General features: G+C 58.5%; 5 protein-coding genes across 5 annotated transcripts; 3 read left to right on the top strand and 2 right to left on the bottom strand.

The window, feature by feature from the left end:
- Positions 1–1,323: 1,323 nt before the first annotated feature.
- Positions 1,324–4,477, bottom strand: INS49_011747 (uncharacterized protein; the record flags this gene model as incomplete). The annotated part of the gene is made up of 4 exons (XM_043172457.1): positions 1,324–1,517; positions 1,577–3,608; positions 3,676–4,237; positions 4,302–4,477. The coding sequence occupies 4 exons, from the start codon at positions 4,475–4,477 to the stop codon at positions 1,324–1,326; spliced, it is 2,964 nt and encodes a 987-aa protein (XP_043024202.1).
- Positions 4,478–7,359: 2,882 nt separating this feature from the next.
- INS49_011746 (uncharacterized protein) lies at positions 7,360–8,751 on the top strand (the record flags this gene model as incomplete). Its single annotated transcript, XM_043172456.1, has 1 exon — positions 7,360–8,751. The coding sequence occupies one exon, from the start codon at positions 7,360–7,362 to the stop codon at positions 8,749–8,751; it is 1,392 nt and encodes a 463-aa protein (XP_043024201.1).
- Positions 8,752–9,283: 532 nt separating this feature from the next.
- INS49_011745 (uncharacterized protein) lies at positions 9,284–12,448 on the bottom strand (the record flags this gene model as incomplete). Its single annotated transcript, XM_043172455.1, has 2 exons — positions 9,284–9,825; positions 9,880–12,448. 2 exons carry the CDS (start codon positions 12,446–12,448, stop codon positions 9,284–9,286), a joined length of 3,111 nt encoding a protein of 1,036 aa, XP_043024200.1.
- Positions 12,449–14,122: 1,674 nt separating this feature from the next.
- Positions 14,123–16,113, top strand: INS49_011744 (uncharacterized protein; the record flags this gene model as incomplete). The annotated part of the gene is made up of 2 exons (XM_043172454.1): positions 14,123–14,264; positions 14,330–16,113. 2 exons carry the CDS (start codon positions 14,123–14,125, stop codon positions 16,111–16,113), a joined length of 1,926 nt encoding a protein of 641 aa, XP_043024199.1.
- A 1,601-nt stretch (positions 16,114–17,714) lies between these two features.
- On the top strand, positions 17,715–19,997 carry INS49_011743 (uncharacterized protein; the record flags this gene model as incomplete). Its single annotated transcript, XM_043172453.1, has 1 exon — positions 17,715–19,997. One exon carries the CDS (start codon positions 17,715–17,717, stop codon positions 19,995–19,997), a length of 2,283 nt encoding a protein of 760 aa, XP_043024198.1.
- Positions 19,998–20,236: the final 239 nt, after the last annotated feature.

The raw sequence follows: 20,236 nt of genomic DNA, 5'->3' as shown, positions 1-20,236 counted from the left end.
CCAACAATGGTGGGCTGCTGATGAGGCAAAGGGAAGTGAAGCTGTGTCAGGGCTTGTGGTTGTGGCTGGAAGTCGACCTGAGGCCAGCACGATGCGTGGGGCCTGTCGACCAAATGATGACGTTGGGCGGCGGGACTCGGGCGTCGAGGCGGAGTTCTGTGAGCCTGTCCTGCCTTGCCAGTGCTTGACTGACTGCCTTGCTTGTGTGTTGCTTGGGTCCTGGTCTGGCCGCCAGCCCGGCTACGGGAGCATCGTCGGTGTTGCGGTTCGGTGCGATGCGATGCGCTGCGCTGCGCTGCGCTGCGTTGCGGTGCTGTCGCATCCCTCTCTGTTTCTCTCCCGGGGTCGCACAACGCAAATGCAGGGCCATCGGCGTTAGGCTGCATGGGGATAGAGGCTGAGCTGAGGACTCAAAAAGGCATGAGATGAGGGTGGGCTCGGATTCCCCGATCTGGACAGCCCCCAACCTCAACCCCGACCCCGGCACCCCATCTCATCCCCAGCCTGGAGTGCTCCATCCCCTCAGCCCCTCCAGCTCCCGAGGGTGCAATACCGGGTTCCAGGTACGTTCGACGCCCCCTGGCCGCAGGCCCAGCTTGCAGTTTTTCCTCCAATCAAGCTCATCCTACCACCCGTCTCATTCAGCACGTCCACGCACGACCTCAGTCTCAATACACAGACACTCCTGCCCAGCGCACACTCACGTTCTCCGTCAGACTTGTGATCAACTTTAGGCCTTTGTCTTCGAATGGTCTTGTGCAGGGGAGCAAGGCTGTGATTGGTCTGGGGGACTGCAGCTTTATATTGTCCATTTTGGGCAATTTGCCTGAGTCACAGGGCCAAGGTACTCAAACATAGTGCTTGACCGTGTCATACCAGGTTGAGATGGCTTCGTCCTCAACACCTAAAATAGAGCTTGTCAACAGCGCCAGCACAAATAGGCACGGCCTGACACTAACTAAGACTTTTGGTGCAAATTAGCGGCATCCAACACAACACTGTTTTGCAGAAGGTTGAATAATCACTATTAAAAGCCTCGCATAGCGAAATTAACTGCAATTACCTACAACCTATATTATCTCTTATCCTACTAGGATAAACAATATCATTGTAGCTAACTAGAGGCAATTAAAGAATACAAATAGTCTATAGACTTCATAATGTTGTGGATATATAGACAGGACCACACACACATTACAGACACACATAGACATACATACATACATACACATGCAGGACACTGACACAGGCAGTTGGCCACACGTCTCTTGCACTCAATCCGTGACACGACGACAACAACAGCAACAGCAGCAGGACGTCTCCTCACCTCCCTTCCACGCAGAACCCAAACAGCTCATCCACAAACGTCGGCGCTTCCGTCAGCTTCTCCGCCTCCACGTTTGAAACCTGCACCCCGGACCCAATGTGCACGCTCGATCGGTCGTTGCCGTGACCACCGATCGGCCTCATCTCAATCCCGCGGTGGCTCCTGGCCTCTGCCGCCCCGGCCCCGGGCCCTGCCCCGCCACCGCTACAAGTCATGCCCACACCCGCCGCCACGCTCGCCCCAGATCACCGTGCCCGCCGCTCTCGCTCGCCCTTCTCCGCAGCAGCGACGAGCCCGCCCGAGAGAACGACTGCCGCCCATGCCCACTATACTGGCTGCCCCCGGACCCCTCGTTTACCTCGCCTGCCCGCTGCACGTTGACCGTGATCTCCTGCGACACCATGATCCCGCCAAACGATGATGCTTGCTGTGGCGGCCCGGACATGGCGTGCGGCGCCGGCGACGGTGACGGCAGCGCGCCTGGCGTGTGAGGCGGCGGCGCCGGCGACATGGGCGAGTGTAGCTCCTCCATCGCGTACGCCGGCGGCGCCAGCCCGTGGAGCACCGCCTCCGACGCCGAGTCCACCGACCCCACCCCGGGGCTTGTCTCGCCCCCGTTACTCGGCCTGCCGTTCCACAGCTTCAACGTCGAGCTCGACTTGCCCGACCCCGCCCCCCACGACGACCCACGGTGCAGCGTCGTCGGGATCGGCACGCCGTCCCCGTCCACGGCCCCGCCCCGCTCGCTGCCCGACGTCTGCGGCCGTCCGCTCCTAAACAGCCGGCTCGCCATCCTCGCGTCCCGCAGCGACGCCCGCCTCGAGTGCGACGTCGCCGCCCCTGCCGTCCTGCCCGACCTCGTCGCCACCCCGGCCGGCACGGCGTTGATGATGGGCGCCAGCTCGCGATGCACCGACCGCGTGAATGCGAGGTGGTTCGGCGAGTCCTGGTACACGAGCTGGTGCACCTTGAACATGTTGAGCGGCACGAATTCGCACTTGGGACTCTCCACGTTTAGGTGGATCGGCACCACGATCCTGAACGAGATCACCGTGCAGGTGCCAGGTGATGAGCCCGCCGACACCGGCCGGCACGGCACCTCGACGGTCTTGGAGCAAAGCACCGCCTCGTCGAAGATGGCGTCCTCGACCCACCCACGCAGCGACTCGATGCTGTCTGTCAGCTGCGATGCGAACATCATCTCCTTGTGCGAGATGTTCTTCAGCCCAGCCAGCCGCCTCGCGATGTGGTGTGGTGTCATCCGCTCAAACTGCCGGAGGAAGTTCATCTGCCACGCGTCCAGCCGTGCCAGCGGCATCTGCACCGACGGCAGTAGGTTGCGCGCGTTTCGCCGCGCCAGCACGTCGAACCCGTATGCGTTGTTCACCCGCGCCTGGACTCCAAAGAACCCCACGTGCACCCCGGGCTCCAGCATCGCGTTGTTCTCCGCGAACGCTGACATGGTTCGCAGCTTGTTCTCGATGCTACGCGTCTTAATCTGCATCGTTGACCCGATGATGCCGCTGACCTGGTGCAGCTCGGCGAACCGGTAGCCCGCGGCGGCCAGGCTCTCCATGTCACGCGTGTTCTCGACACGCCGCACCAGGAACATGAGGCTGCCTCGCCCAAACTCCTGGTACGGCTGGCGGACCACACCCTTCTCCGCAAGGTCCTCGAGGCTCGCGCCGTGGATGCCATCTGCCCCACGCTGCGCCTGGCCCTCGCCGCCGGCCGCGTTCTCGGCGCCCTGCTGGTTCTGGCGGGCTTGAGCTTGAGCCCGCCCGCCCGCGCCGGTCGGTAGGATCTCGTCCCACAAGATCCCGACGTTGGTCAGCTGCGTCTTCATTTTGTCTGCCAGCCCCGCGGCGGCTGCGCAGAACAGCTCGCGGAAGATGACGTCGTAGTTCTCGATGAGCTCACCATGGTCTGTGATGAGCTTGATGCCGCCCCTGGAATTGTCGCGCCCGTTGTGTGGAAGGTGGGACAGGTGATTCGAAATCCCGTTGATGATGCTGGTGATGCTGGACCAGTTCCTCGAGGCCTGGAACATCCAGTGGAAGAGCGGGTGGGCCACCGTAAACGAGTCCTGTGGCGTCTTCTCCAGGAAGGAGTCAGTGATCTTCTCGCTGGGCAGCAACCCGTCCGGGCTGACAAGCACACGTCCGTGCTTGTCGAACACGGCTGCTGCCAGCACGACCTGCTGTGCCTTGCTGGCATAACGCTGCATTATGCGAGCGGTGTACATGGCAAAGCTTGCCATGACGAGACAGGCCCCCACAGACTGGTGTTTCCCCCGCGTCAGCTTGGCCCAGATCGTCTCGAGAGTCGGGTTGCGTTGCGCGACTTACCAGACATATAACGACAATGACGGTTTCGTTCCTCGAAAGTTGGTTGTTGTCCCCGGCGAGCGCGATCAACTTGTAGGATGTGCCCGTCGAAGCACACCAGTGCATACCCGACACAGCACCAGCCAACAGCACAGCCGATATGATGCGCTTCCACCACGAGCTGGTCCACCCCGCCCGAAAGACGAAGAACAGCGAGAGGGCGATGATACTAGCAGCCACCGCAATCAAAGCCGCCCCTACGACGTTGGCAATGTTGTAAATACACACGTAGTTATTGATGGAGGCGTTGCCCAGGTAATGCATGCCGCAAATGGCAGCGCCAGCGAGTGTGCCCCCGATGGCAACACGCCACCACGAGACCTTGTCGTTGGTTCCGATGGCCACAAAGGCGGCGACCAGGACAAGAATCGGCATAAAGAACGAAAAGGCCGTGAAACCACTGGAATAAGCAATCTGAAGCGGTGCCTCCCCGCCCGCCATCTGGATAGCTCGATTCCCGATAAAATGCATGCACCAGATAGCGATGCCACCCATTGTGACAGCCGCACTGATGAGCAACAAGCTTTCCGGCGACACAAAGTCAGAACTGGTCCCGTCACGGCTCTCGAGGTGGCTAGGCAACGTACTGGTTGATTTTCCCCTTGGGGGCTGTCCTCCGGTTGATCAACTCTAATGTTGACGCCGCCCCAATCAGACTGACCACATAGCTCAACGTCACAAAGCCCGCGTTGAAGGACCGTGGCACAATCTGGTCCCTCCACTGCTCAAAGAGCAACTCATTATCTGTCGAGTTTAGAGACATGGTTCCTGTGTCCTCAGATATGGAGATGGGGTGTGTCTTCTGAGGTGCGCCAGGGCGGTGCTGTGTTTCTGGAATTTGACAGCAGTAGCACGCAAAGATCAAGGGCGTGTGCACACGGGGAACCCCTGGGACAGAGCTCTGGGTCGGGATGCGTCCTGTATATATGACGAGCTGCTCTTGAGCGACGACCTGGTCCGGCCCACAGCCGGGTCTTGTGAGATTTTCCAACAGGTCCAAACGTACAGCATAAGACCCGGCATACGGAATCTCGATCGGGAGTGGCGACGTTCGGTTTTGGCGACAGGGCGGCGCATAGACACCCTCTCTGAGGTGGGCCAGCAGTGGAATATCGGATCCAGGGGCTGTGGTGTCGTGCCTACCGCGGAGACAGAGATCCAGACTGCTGGGCTCAGGATGCTTGGCCCCAGAAACGTGGACTAGCCGGAGCACCTAGCGGAGGGCGCGTTACTGAGAAAGCCCAAGAGCGAGGTCTGTGGGGAGACGGCGGGAGAAATGGTGTCTGTCAGAAGCCCACGAGGACCTATAATAGTGCCTCTTGGTCATGGCCTGGAGGCAGACGTTTTAGTCAAGGGAATCGCGCGCTCCGCCGCCACGAGGTAGGTACATGCTAGGGAGCGGGAGCGGACACAGATATACCCAGATGCGCTCTGGGGATTGCCTGGAGAGGAGCGAACCGGGAGGCATGCAGGGCAGGAGGACTTCTGCACAAGGTCCGAAACGAGCCGTCCTAGGGCCAAGTCGACCGTCCTGTGGGGGACCGCAGAGTAAGACATCGAGACAGCGCTGCCGTGGATGGCAAGATCCGCAAGTGGCCAGCGGATACGGGCCAGCAAGAGATGGCTGTCGTGCAGTGATTCAGTTCAAGAGGCACTAGTAGTTTCTTGTGCGTTCTGGCGTTTGTCGATGAACGCATGCCCCGAGGCCCAAGCAGGCGGCGCTAACCGTGCGGACTCGGCCTGTCTTGTCGATCGGGAGTGTGATTACGACCAGGCCAGGAGGGACTCGAATGCCGCGCACAGTCATCGACCAGTCCGTCCCTAGTGGTGAGCCTCTTTGGAATTAATTCCTGGGCTTCTAACCCACGAGGCACGCTGGCACGTCGGCTCACACATTGGACCCAGACCAGCAACCTAACCAAACCTGGGCGGCACTGGCCGTACAGAGGCGGCGGCGGTGTCTTCCACGTTCCACGTTTGACGTTCCACTTTCCACTTCCCATTTTCCCATTGTCTCTGGACATGGATTCGGGCCGTGGGAAGGGAGCAGCGGTGCGGCCGCGCCGGGGGGAAACAAAAGAGCGAAAGACTGTTGGACCCGAACGAGACATGGAAAAAAGGAAGGGCTGTGTCTTGGGGCGGGGGAGTCGAGGTCAAAGCTTCGACTGGTTGACGCAGTCGAGGACGTCTCGGATCACACAGGCGTTCGGCGTCGCAGCCGAACCTGACAGATCTGGGCAGATGATCTTGGTCACATCGCCGCGGTAGCGATCCCTGGAGATGAGATGATCGACCGGCAAGCTCTTGCAGGTGCATGAACTGGGGTGAGGAGAGACAACAGGGCAGGGGGAACCCTGCTGAGCATATGCCGTGCGTCGTCGAGTCGAGCGGTGACAACAGAGAGGCAGGCCCAGCAGGACGTGGTTGTCCAGAAATTGGTCTGGCGGGCGCCGTGGCAAGCCACCCTCATCTCGACCCAGCCAGCCAGGCCTGGCGGCCTGGCGGCCTGGGGTCTCCCAAGAGCCATCCAGGAGACTGGCAAGTTGTTGTCGACTGTGCTTTTGATCCTGTCGCTGCCGGGCCTTGGGCCAATTGTCGTGACGCGAATCCCCGGGATGACACGGCGGTGGCCCAGACCACTTGCTTCTGATGATTCAAGGGAGGCAGCAATATCTGCTCCGGCCGCGGATTGGCTGCGAGTTGTTCCTGGCGGTGCCGTCACTCGACGCTAGGGTGTGCGACGGCGTGGGTGTGAAGGCCTGTGCCTGTGCCTATGCCTTGTGCCTGTGCCTGTGCCTGAGCACGCATCGGAACGCCCAAACGAGCCTGGTGTGTATTGGTGGTGGTGGTGGGCCCAGAGAATATGCAGTGGAAATGCAGAGAGAGATTGTGACTGACAGTCTGATGACAGTCCGTGACAGATGGTGGACTGACTGACTTGCATGGAGAAGACAAGCATTTGGCCGGGCCTTGCAAGGTTAAGGTGCAGCTCCAGTCCCATCCCCTGTCCCAGGGGGGAAGGGGGGAGGGGCTGGCTTTGCCAGCCAGTTGTGGCATTCTGGCTGAAGGCCACAGAAGGGTGTGCTGCCTCATCTGTCGTTGAATGCCATTGTGTTCCTACCTCTGTAGTTTTGATCTTCGACTCTGCTGCGATTTGGGCTGGCTGTGAGGAGATATTGGCCAGCCCCCAGTTCCCCAACGCCAAACACAGCAATGGACCAAGTAGTCTAGGTACCCAGGTACCCGTAATCTTATCTCTCCTCGGCAAACACACCCCTCCGTTATCAACGGATGATAGTACTGGTACTGCGTCATGGCATCGGGGACGGCAAAGAGCAAAAAAAAAACCACCCAAAAAAATAAAGAGTACACCCACCCACCAATAGCGACAACCAAACAACAACCAGACACTCCAACAACTCGTGGTGACCTCTCTTTATGGAACCGGCTCCAATTGTGGCATAGCCTCGGCTGGAGTACAGTATAACGGAATCAAGGCTTCACTCACGCTCTTGTGTCCAGCCATAAAGAAGGGGGGAAAAGTCCACGGCCTCCGTGGGGAAGCGCCCCCGACCCCCTTCCCCTCGACCAAAAAGAAAGACATTGACGGTACCAACGACATACCCAACTGCGAGGCTGCCCTTGATGGCTTCACCAGGCGATGGCGGGATCAAGCTCGAGGCCCTGCCGGCTCTGAGCCCAGAGCTCTACCAGCGCTCCTGGGCCTCGATACCGCATCCAACCCTGCCACTCCTGGCCACCTGCCACTCCAAGGCCGTCACCATCTACTCACTCTCCTCGCTCTCCTCGCACAGCACTCTGACTGGCGGCCATGCCCGCTCCGTCCGCACCGCCGCCTGGAAGCCCGCCATGCCCCCACACAAGCTCTGCCTCGTCACCGCCAGCTTCGACTCAACCGCCGCCCTGTGGCGCTGGGACGGCGACAGCCTCCCCCTGGCCCTGCCGTCCGACCCTGGCCCTTCCCATCCCACCAGCCTCGAGGTCGATGTCACCGCCGCGATAGCCACCCGGTCCCCCCCGAGAGATTCCGGCGCCTCTGACAAGGATGACGACGACTGGGAGTTCTCCCTCGTCCTCGAGGGCCACGACTCTGAGGTCAAGTCGGTCGCCTTCTCCCCCTCCGCCCAGTACCTGGCCACCTGCAGCCGCGATAAGACCGTGTGGATATGGGAGGACGTCGGCGCTAACGAGGCTGATGATGAGTGGGAGACGGTCGCCGTCCTCAACGAGCACGAGGGTGACGTCAAGTCCGTCGCCTGGTGCCCCGACGTGCCCGGCCGCTCCGCCAAGGGCAAATATGGCGCCGACGTCTTGGCGAGCAGTAGTTACGACAACACCGTGAGAATCTGGCGCGAGGACGGCGACGGGGAGTGGGTATGCGTGGCTGTTCTGGAGGGTCACGACGGCACCGTGTGGGGTGTACAGTGGGAGGCCGATCCGGACAGAAAAGCATTTCCGCGGTTGATGAGCTTCTCGGCGGACAAGACGATCAGGATCTGGACTCTCAAGGAGGACGACGAGGAGGAGGACAGCGGCGATGGGAAGAATCCCATGTTCCGCCCTGGTCTGGGCGGCATCCCCAGCACGATGCGCCGCTCTCTCAGGGAGGACTGGGAATGCACAGCTGTGCTTCCCGCTGTGCACAAGAGGGACGTGTATTCTGCGGCATGGAGTGCCGCGTCCGGCCTCATTGCCAGTACAGGAAGCGACGGGATCATCGCTGTCTACAAGGAGGATGACTCGGCCCCCGGCCGCGGTTCGGAGCCTACGACGGATGGGACAGGGCCTTCAGAACATGCTGAGAACGGCGAGGCCGCCGCCGCCAAGGACAGCTCCGAGCCCCCAAGGTGGCGCGTCGTGGGCAGTGTGGAGAATGGCCATGGGCCCTACGAGATCAATCATGTCACCTGGTGCCGCAGGTTCGACTCTGGGACCGAAAACCGTGGTGTGGAGGAAATGCTGGTCACTACAGGTGACAACGGAGTGGTCAAGCCATGGCAGGTGATTGCCTCTTAGAGCCATGACAAATAACGGATGACCCAAAAGGGGTCGCGCAGGCTGGGCTCTTAATCCATAGAGCTCCGTGCGAAGCGCCGTTTCGCACATAGCCGACGCCACTGTTCAATATACCCAAGATTTCTGGCGTCGCGCGCAGGCGGCATACAAACCTCACACATCAAGCCCTATTTTCAGACCTATGTGAATGCTCACCCTGGATTGGTCACAGAAGGATGGTTGGCCAGCGCCTGATAGACACTACACACGGCCAAACTAAGGAGGAGGTGGTGTCTACTCCTACAGCCGCAGCTCTTATTGAGAAAACCGAATTTAGCCGGATCAAGTCAAAACGCGCGAATATGCATTGACCCATCCCAATGGTTACTCCTGCAACCTGTACAGCACCGGAAGGACTACTTTTACAAAGGGAACACTCCCGCCCTGGACGCGGCGTCCTTCCTCAATACGACATAAATGTTGACCGCCGGCTACCTTCCGGGATTCCTACAGGTTCTCTGATGTCTTATTTTATGCCGGGCACACCACCCGCTTATTCTCCCTTCAACTTGTCCTGCGTCACCGTAAATGCAACCTCAAGCAGCTCCTGTTCCTCCTTGACATGGTTTGCTTTCAGGCCCGTCGCCACCGATGCGCTTGGGTTGCGGCCCGCGTACATGACATGCTTGTGGTCGTGGTGCTGTGTCTCGTTGAGCAGCGTCTCGATACGCGGTTGCGTGAAGCTCCACGCGCCAGCATTCAGCGGTTCCTCCTGCGCCCAGACGATCGTCTTAGCGTTGGGGTAGCTGTCCAAGTTCTCCTTGAGTTGCTGCCAAGGGAATGGGTTGAGTTGCTCGATACGTGTGATAGCCACATCTTTGATGCCGTTGTCGGCGCGGTACTTGTGCAACGCCGTGTACACCTGTCCGCTGCAGATCACGACACGGTCGACTTCCTCGCGGGGTTTGATGTCGCCGGCCTCGTGGGCTGGGTCCTCGATGATCCACTGGAACTGGGAGTCACCAGTGAAATCCTCGATGTTGGAGCGGGCTATCGGGTGGCGGAGAAGGGACTTGGAGAAGAAGATGATCAAGGCTGTCAAATGTTAGCAGGGATCTAAAGGCTCCAACTGCGATGTTCTCGACTCACGCTTTCGGAACTGCCTGTTCATCTGGCGCCGCAGAACGTGGAACAAATTGGCAGGCGTTGTCATGTATGCAATCTGCATGTTGCAGTCCTGGTGCTGGCGCTGCAGCTTGTCCTCTGATGGGAAGATGCGAGGGTCCTCGTTGCAGAGTTGCAGGTATCGCTCGATACGGCCGGAGGAGTGCTCGGGTCCTTGTCCATCGTATCCATGGGGGAGGGATAGGACAAGGCCAGTTCTCTGCATCCACTTCACCTCGCCAGAGGCGATGAACTGGTCGATGACACACTGTGCGTTGTTTGCGAAGTCACCAAACTGAGCCTCCCACATGACCAAAGCATTTGGCGAAGATAGAGAGTAGCCGTACTCGAAGCCCATGGCACCATACTCGCTCAACGAGGAGTTTGAGATGACAAACTTGCCCTGGTCCTTGCTGATGTGCTGCAGAGGGGTGTAGGTGTCTTCGCTCTCCTGGTCGTGGAACACTGCATGACGCTGAGAGAAAGTTCCGCGCTCAACGTCCTGCCCGGCGACACGGACATGGTGTCCTTCAGACACGAGCGATCCAAACGCAAGAGCCTCGGCGGTCGACCAGTCAATGTTCTTGCCCTCAAGCACGGTCTTGGTCCTGTTGGACAGGATTCGCTTCAGGTTGCGGTGGATGTTGAAGCCTTCGGGAGCGCCACCGATCATCTCACCGATGTGATCCAGCGTATCCTTCCTCACAGCGGTGGGGAGATGAGGCAGAACCTCGGTTGCGAGCTCCTTGGGGGACTTGAACCCGTTCCATGCGGACGTGGTCCACTCCTTGGACGTGGGCTGGTAGTCCTTGGACTTTGAGAAGCTCTCTTCGAGCATCCCCCAGACCCATTTCTTGTGCTCTTCGATGTCCTCCTTGGTGAACGTACCGTCCTTGAGCAGCTTGTCCACGTAAATGTCAATTTGTGGGTCATGCGACTGGATCCTCTTGTACATGAGCGGCTGCGTGAAAGAGGGCTGGTCTGTCTCGTTGTGACCGTGCTTGCGGTAGCACACCAAGTCAATGACGACATCCGACTGGAACTCAGCCCTCCAGTCAGCAGCAAGCTGAGAGACAAAGTTGACGGCCTCGACGTCGTCGGCGTTGACGTGGAAGACGGGGGCGTCGATAGCCTTGGCGATATCAGTACAGTAGGCGGTCGAGCGGGCAAAACGAGGGTCGGTGGTGAAGCCGATCTGGTTGTTGACGACGATATGGATGGTGCCACCCGTCGAGTAGGCAGGCAGAGACTGGAATCCGAGACATTCGTAGACGACGCCCTGGGCGGCGAAGGCAGCGTCACCGTGGAGGAGGACGCCCATCGCAGTACGGTGCGTCTTCTCATCGTTGTTGTAGTGCTGAATGGCGCGAGCCTTGCCCAGGACGACGGGGTCCTCGGCCTCCAGATGAGACGGGTTGGCAACCAGAGACAACTGGACGCGCTTTCCAGACGGGGTGGGCCTCTCGAAGTTCATACCCAGGTGGTACTTGACATCGCCAGAGCCCTCGTCCTCGGCAGCCGAAGTACCTGCGAATTCGCTGAAAATGGACTCGTTGGGCTTGCGGACGACGTTGCTGAGCACATTCAGACGCCCACGGTGGGGCATTCCAATAATTATGTCCTTGACGCCGTAGTCGACACTACGGTCGATGAGGGCCTTCATTCCGGGAACCAGGGTCTCACAGCCTTCAAGACCGAACCGCTTGTCGTTGGGGTACTTGGTGGCTAGGAAGGACTCGAAGCTCGAGCTCCAGATGAGGCGGTCCAGGATGCGCCTCTTCTCGTCGTGGGAATAGGTGAATGGCTTGGGGACTTCGATGCGCTCCCTCAGCCAGTCGCACTTCTCCCTGTCCGGGATGTGTATAAACTCTGCACCGAAGGAGCCACAGTAGATCCTCTCGCAAGCATCGATGATCTCGCGCAGAGTCATCTTCTCACGGCCGTCCCTCTTGAAGCGGGGCAGGATGCCGGGCCCCAGGGTGTACTCGGTGTCCAGGTCCTTCTCGGTGAACTGGTAGTAGTCCAGCTCCAGCTCCTTGGGCTTGATGTTTCCGAAGCCCTTCTGCTCCTGACGGATGCCGAGGGGGTCAATTCTCGCCTTGTGGTGCCCTCTTGCCTGATACGCGCGCACCAGCAGCTGGACCTTGAGGTGGTTGTCGATGTCGGAGCCCTCGCCGATGCCAACGCCTGCACCGGCGGCCAGGCCGGTGACGGCGGCGGAGGAGCTGGGGACCAGGTTCGGGGGCGGCTGGAAAGCCTGCGAGATGGGCATGTTGCCGCTCTCGATGTTCTTGAAGTAGACCTGCCATGAGACGTGGACGCTCTTTGGGTCCTGCTTGTACTGCACGTACATCTCGTCGATATAGTTCGCATTCTCGCCTTGGAGGAAGTTGTCGTTGGGGTCAGGGGCGTTGAAGAGAGCGCTCTTGTATCGCTTCTGAGTCAAGAGGGCGAGAGGGCGGCGGGAGGCGCAGAGGGAGGATGAGGGTTTTGAAAGACATTGCGAGCGAGTCGCACGCAGGGCGGCGCTGCTTGCCCTACAGAGTCGCTGCATGATGGGCGGCAGACAAGGAGTCTCTGGGCGTGGAGGAGGAGGGGAGAATAGGAGGGGAGGAAAAGGACAAAAAAGGAAAGAAAAGGGAAGGGGAGGAAAACGGCGATGAGGTAGCTTGCAGGAGCTAGGTAGGTGTCGGAAAGGTGGGTGCGAATGGAGTCAAGCAGCTGGGTATTGGAAAATCCGGCTTTGTATTATTGATGGCTCGTTACTCGTTACTACGGCACTACGGGTAGTGAGAGCGCAGACCAGCCGCACGAGGACTCAGTGCGGTACCCGAGGAAGGCAGTACTCAGCCGGGCCGGATGTTCCCGCCACGCCCGGTGACAAGAAGAGCAGACTGGGAGCAGGAGCGGCTATGATGAAGCTCTGAATAAGAAAAGTGGCCCCCTTGCGGCTGCCGTTGCTGGCGATGTCGAGGAACGAAGCTGGACAGGTGTGGGATGCTGCAGGAGCCGGCCAGGAGCCAGGTGAGTTGTTTTTTTTTTGTTCCTCGAGGAGTTCGAGACGGCAGTGGCCAGCAGCAGATGACGCAGGAAACGACACAAGACTATACTTAGACCAGAGGTGTGCATGTGTACATTGTCTGCTGGCCTGCATCCATCCAACCATCCATCCATCCATCCGCCCAGCCATCTCAGCCTCTGTCGCCCCTCCCCTGCTCCCCACCACTCCCGTCTGCCAGAGAAGCTGCTCACACGCTTGTCGTTACAGATGCTGGATGCAGTTGCAGAGCAGACCTGGGCGTGCGGACCTGCATCTCCGTCCGAGCCCCCTCTCCTTTATCAAGGTGGTGTACAGCACAGCATGTCACTTGGTTCATCCCCTGCTTTACCCCTTCCCCCCTCCCCCCCTGACAGCACAGACGGCGGCCATGTGGCCCTGGTGGTGTGTGGTCCATCGCATCTCCCGGGGCCAGGTGCTCACCGTAGCCGGCTGGCATATTGGCCTGTCCGCTGCCTCCATTCGCAAGTGCCTTGACCGGCTGAATGCAAAAGGGGCCCAGGCGATGGCCAGCGCAGCACTCTGCTAGGTGCCAACTTAGGTACCTAGGCAGTTCGCCCCCCGAGCCTCCGAGCCTCTGAACGGTCAAGGCACGGAGCTGCCGAGCCTTGCAAAGTTTCTTCCCAGCCCGGGGTGGGGAGAGCTAGGGGGGGGAGAGGGAAGGGCCTGGTTGGGTGTGGTGGAAAGTTCACACAAACCCGAACCCTCTATTGCACACATACAGTTAGTTTAGTCAGGTACCTAGACAGTGTGCCCACTAGCACAGGTACAAGGCACATGTGCCGTATGTCTTTTCTAGGCCCTCAAACCACTCTGGTGAGTGCCACTTGGTGATGCTCAATGCTGGCGGCGAGCTGGGCTGCTCACACAACAAATATATCGCTCACGACGGTCTGATCCAGAAGGACTGCGTTCCTCTCACTTTTGTATGTCCTAGGGTGCACCAGAAGATACAGAGGACCCAGCCTGTGTAATCCAGGGCTACACAGGCAGTCCACACGCTTACGTGCTGAAGCGGGATGAGCTCACCTCGACAGTCCTGACCATCGAGGGCGGCACGCCTGGGGGAGGCTCAACGCGCAACACGACACAATACACCAATAAACACAGCACGACCCAGCGCAACAACATCTGCGCCTTCTCTTCCCTCATCATCACGTCCCACCCACCATGGCTGCCCCGAGGTGTAAGGTGGTCTACAAAAAGAAAGATGGCATCATCACCATCACCGACGACCAGGCTTCCGTCACCTGGACCCCTCTGCCTGGCACTGGCACTCTGACCGTCTCTCTGTCCATCTTCAACATCACAAGTAAGCCCTGGGCAGCGTCCCGTACTGGTTTCACCCGCAGAGTTGCTGACATGCGGCTCCCAAAGATCTTCAGAAGACTCCGGACAGTGCTCCTAAGGTGATGCTAAAGATATTTGTGAAGGACCCAAATACGGGCGGCGACCCGGTGCCTTATACTTTCCACTTCAATTCTCCAGATGATCCCAGGGCCGAGGCCAATGTGATCAAGGACATCTTGTCCAGGCTGATCACTGAGGTCCGCAATACCGATCCTTCGGTGCCAAAGCCTGCTACTCCGGCTCCAACCAACGGCGCGCCTGTCAACGCTCCGGATCCCAAGGCGACTGCCGCTTACCTTTTCGATGACAACCACCTGAAACTGGACATCGAACTGCAGCAGGCCCTGCTGAGGAAGGATGGCGAGCTGCACAAGACCTACATGGATGCCAGAGCAACCAAGCCGGATAGCATCGGCGACGCCGCCTTCAACAACCAGTTCTGGTCCACCCGCACCAACCTTCTCCGCGCTTTCGCTATCGACGTCAATCAGAAGCGAGGCTCTTACAACATCTTGCCCACTTTCAAGACCAAGACCATACAGGATGCCGAGACGGGCCAGGAGAGGGTGGAACTCAATCTTCACCAGGCTGAGATCCTCCAGATCTTCAACCAGCATCCAATAGTCAAGAGGGCATACAACGAGAACGTCCCCAAGCTGAACGACGGCGAGTTCTGGTCCAGGTTCTTCCTGTCCAGACTTTGCAAGCAGCTCAAAGGCGAGCGAGTGTCGGACACGGACAGGCGCGACCCTGTCTTTGACAAATATGATGCCTCCGAGGACCGCAGTGCGTATACGAGCAAGATCCTAGCGGCACATGTCCCTCACATCATTGATGTCGAGGGGAACGAGGAGAACACGGGCAGTGTCAAGAGCGGCAACCGCAAGGACATCGAGATGCAGCCCAAGAGGAACATACCCATCATCCAGGTTCTGAACGCGACCAGCGAGAAGCTCCTCTCCAATGTGGCCCCGACAGATGGAGGCCCAGGGGACGCGCCGGCTGCCGAGGACACAACGTGGCGGGAGCTGGCGCTCCGTGACCTGAGAGCGGACAATGAAGAGAACAGGATCATTCTCAAAGTCAAGGAACAAGGCCGTTTTTTCGCAGAGCACAACCCGTCCACCTCTGTCAATGACATGGTTTATGAGAAACAGGTGCCCTCGGTTGTCATAGCGCAAGTCTCCTCGGACATTGATCTCTTACAGGGAGATCCATCTGGCGGAGTTGATCTGCATGGAAGCATCGGCATAGATGAGGACAGCGATAGCGATGATGAGACGCCCAAAAGCTCACACGTAGGATCGCGGGCAGCAAGAAAAGCAGCGCAGAAGCAGGTGCTCACGGGATTGGCCCAGAGCCGGGCGGAGCAGTACGGTCACAGTTCGGACGAGAACACACCTATGGGAATACCAAAAGACCTCAAGGACAAGTGCAAACTCACGAATGCGACCACTAATGAGTTTCTGAAGCAGTTCTGGAACGCATTCCTGTCGGGAGACCCAGACCGGGCCCAAGAGCTGGGATATCACGTGGACTCGCTGAGGAGGTCAATGACGCGCATCACAGCAATAGCGGACGAGGCTGAGCAACTGAGGAACAAGCTGATCGAAGAGGAGAGGAAGAAGATCAGGGAACACTACCAGAAAACTCGAATCAAGCAACGTTTCAAGGCGGACTCGGTCGGCGGTGGCCGGGCTGCTGTCATGACGCTACTAGGCCCGTCCATGGCAGCTCTGGCGAAAGCGGAGAGCCTATACAAGGCAGCACTAGAACAAGAGGGCATCACCTTATCAACGGAGAACGACTGAGGGTGGGATCCCACAGTCGTCCGACGGCCTTGTAAGGTTGTGTACAAAAGTAGAACAAAGCGACCACGATCGAGGTAGGCAGGCGTTCAATCAGAAGAGACATCCCAGAAGCTCGCGTACAAGCAGAGCGATGATGTTAGGTATAATCACACCTACAGAGGGATCGAGAGGATCAACAAGTCGGCCACGTGGGTACAATTCGTTCGAGTAGGCGCCAGGACGTGATGGCCATAGTGCGTGGTTGGTTGAATTGTAATTCATCATTGTGGGAGTTTCGGGCCAGAGGAGCCATTTTGATGCGTGCCAACATTCAGCGAGCATCGCTCCCACAAAATCCGCACCCGCCCCCCCCCCCCTTAGGTTTTCCTATGAGAACGGATATTTGCACCCGTAAAAACGGATACACCCGTTCATCACTCGCGCTGCAGCTGTAGCCAACCAGAGCATATCACCCAGGCCTATTTACACACTCACACACGGTAACGCACCCAACACCCATCACCCACACACCCAATACCCACACCTAATACGTATACACCTAATATCCATATAATTAACACTTATACACCTAATGCCTACATACCCAATACTTATATACTTTATACTTATATACCTAATTTATATAGGTGTTAGGTGTATGAATTGAGTGTATGAATTGGGTATGCGAATTAGGCGTGGGTATTGGTTTAGTGCTGGTGTTGTGTGGGTGTACCCTCTGTTTTTGCGGGTGCAAATATCCGTTCTCCTTATTACACTGCTTTTTGCGAGTCCTTTAATGTTGTCTCAAGTGGGGAAATGTAATGGTGATGGAGTTGCTGCCACAGACCCATCTCGTGTATATATTACTCAGGCACTGGTGTGTCCAAGTAATGTATCTCACGTCCGGAGTACCACCTACGCAGTACCTGGGCACTTGGAAAGGCAAATACCTACCTACCTAGGTACTTGTAGGCAGATAGACTAGACTAGTAGGGACCTAAGCATGGCGTCGGAGCAGGGGTCCCCCGCCTGTCCGGCTGACAAAGACATCGAAAGAAACGGCCTCGAAGACGACAGTCCGAATTCTCTGCCTCCGATTGCGCCAACTCCAGCGACATCTCTACGCCGAAGGAACCTGTAGCTCGGTCATTGTTGACGGATCAATCTCGACCCTGCCCAACGACTCGAGATGGTCACTAGGGTCAACGCCTCCTTCCAGTCATCCGAATGCATGCTATAGGGACGAGAGCCCGCCCACGGCGCACGGGCCCGCTCCCACAGCTTGAGGCTCCACGACGAACGCTGCGGCTTCAGACCTTGTCCCGCAGTCGAGACTCGGCCTTCACTGACCTGCCGCCGGGGTAGCCGACTCCGTTGCCCGACCGCATCACCTCACCCCAACCCGTCTCACTTGACTTCAACTCACCTCATCTCACTTCGACTTGCCCCTTGTTGCCTCTTCACTGCAGGGGCGTCGCAGGCCACCACCGGCCGCACTCTCATTCCAACCTGTTCTTTTGTCTGCCCAGCCAGTCAAATCCCCCCACCCTGTGCAGCACTTCCTCCCCACATCAACAGTGCTGGCCCGGCCCAAATGGTTCTCTCTGCTTGTCGCTGACACCATGAGTCAACCCGCGCCTGCAGGGGTCCGCCGCAACCCTCGGCGGTCGACCACGCGAGCACCCAGTCGCCCGCGAAACCCGAGCGGCCGTGTAACACGCAGCGCCACAAGACTGCCCTCGCCCTCAAGCGATTCCAGTGACCTTGACGATGATTCATCCGCCACCGACACACCTGCCCCTCGCCCGCGTCGCGCCTTGGGGAACCAGGCCCGCCAGTCTGTACGTCTGCAGACCATCGCCCACCACCGTCCTGGCACACGGGGCTCCCAGCACACTCAAGCCACCGCCCCAACGAGCTCGCGCCCGCGTCGCGCTCAATCCAACCCGCCGTCAAGGACGCCTTCCAGACCTGCAAGGAATCCGGATCCTCAGTCCAAGACGGGCAGCACAAGAAAGAAACTCAACGTCTCCCGTTCCGCCAGCAATGAGCCAGAATGGCCCTCTTCAAAAGTACGCCCGCCGTGGCAGCACCTGGAATGGACCATCCTCGTCCAGATACTCGAGTACGCTTCATCCTCGCTGGAATCCAAGGAGGGTGCCCGCTGGCTTCTCTCAGCTGGCCTTACTTGCAAGCTCTTCCTCGGCCCCGCGCTCAAAGCCTTGTACAGGCGTCCAATGCCTATCATGTCCATGAACATGGCCACCAAATTCGCCGCCCTCATGCACAACCTTGCTGTGAACCATGCCGCGGCCAGGGAGCGAGAGGATCACAGGCGCACCATGGTCGAATCTCTTGTCGTCAGCGTCACCTCTCTTTCGACGTCGCGGCCCTTCGATCTCGCGGAGCTGATCCAGATCCTCCCCAGCCTGTCTCACCTGGAGCTCTATCATGAGTTTGATCTGCCGCCCTATCGGCAACTCGATCTCAAGCGCAGGAAGTGGACATACTCCCAGGCGCTGCTCAACGCACTCAAGTCGGCGGGTGACTCGGATGCTCACATGAGGCTCAAGTCGTGGAGGTGGAGCGAGAGGATGATGGACCGCGACGTGGTTCCGCCCCAACAGATGAGGGGCATTCACCAGTGGCCGACCTTCTCGCAGCTGCGCGAAGTTACGTTGGTCAATTTCCAGGTCCCGTCCCTGAAGGAGAACAAAGACCCCACCGATCCCGAAGTGTTTGAAGCCGACAAGGACTTCATCAGCTGCATTTCCGAGTCTTTGGAGCCCCTGGAAAGCCTAAAGCATTTAAAGATGGAGTCGTCGACAGCCGTCGATGGCCAGTTCCTTTCTCTGCTACCCAAAACGGTCGAGCACCTTGAGATCGTCAATTGCTGGGAACTGACGGCCGAAATGCTGGCCGAGTACCTGTTGACGCACGGTCGCAGTATTCGCAGGCTGACACTGCATCACAACCAGTCCCTCAGCCTGGCGTTCTTGCCAACCTTGGGTGGTTCCTGCCCGCAGCTGCGCGAACTCAGCATGAATCTAACCTACTACGCCCACCACGAATACTACAAGGATTCGGATCCCTTCTACGAAACGCTGCTCACCGTCACCGATGTCCCCGCCTGGCCTGAGAGGATCGAGGTTATCGACTTGGAGCAGCTCGCCAAATGGGATGCTGCTACCGCGGAGATGTTCTTCCAGAGCTTCGTTGACCAGGCGCCAAACATGCCCAGACTGAGATGCCTGGCCGTCAAGGCCATGCTGGATGTCCCATGGCGTCAACGCTGCGAATTCCGTGACAGGTGGGTTAGCAGACTGAGGAGGGTCTTCTTGCGGAAGCAGACGAAGCCTCAGCCATACCATTCCTTGATTCAGTGGTCAATGCTCAAGGGAGGACTTGGCGTACAAGGGGGGACCGCGGACGTAGGAGGTGGTACAGAGAACACGCCTATTCGGCGTAGCACTCGCATTGCAACTCATATCGCAGCTCCTGCTCCACTCGCTGTCGAGACCAAGGTAGACAACAAGCGCAAGAGAAAGCGAAGTGCTAGCTCAGCGCGAGACCTCAGGAGGCCGAAGCGAGCTGCTATCTCGTACAGAGACCCTGACACGGACGAAGACCTTGATCTGCTTGAGCCCGAAGAGAGTGAGGAAGAGGAACCTCAGGAACCCTCACTGCCGTCGAGTCCACCAGAGTCGCCGGCATCACCAGACGGGGATGTGCCGTTCGTGCATGGCCTGTGTGACGTGGTCAACATTCGATTCGACAATCAGAAGCCTCGGGAATTCCAGCTTGGCATGGAGGACTTCCTCGACGATCAGGAGCACGAGTCGGATGACGACGAATGGACCTCGGACCGCGACAGAGACGACGATTCGGATGTGTATGCCTGGTAATGGATAGGATGGTGCGGCATCAGACCGGGGTGAAGCTGGCTGTATCGAACCAGCAAAGCTTTCTTATCGGATCGGGCGGGAAGGACCTCGGCAAATGGACACGGCGTTGGTTGACGGATACCCTAGACGGCAAAGACGTCAAGTCACTGCACCTCATCGCACATTGCTTTTCAATTCGTTTTGGTTTCGGTCCTGGAGTGGCGTCGAGGGACCCTTCGAGAGGGCGAGTTGTGTAGGGA

Source organism: Diaporthe citri (assembly GCF_014595645.1).
Source record: "Diaporthe citri strain NFHF-8-4 chromosome Unknown scaffold_5, whole genome shotgun sequence".
In the NCBI taxonomy this organism is placed as follows: domain Eukaryota; kingdom Fungi; phylum Ascomycota; class Sordariomycetes; order Diaporthales; family Diaporthaceae; genus Diaporthe; species Diaporthe citri.
Note: the sequence above shows the minus strand (reverse complement) of the source record. Positions and strands in the feature narration are given on the sequence as shown.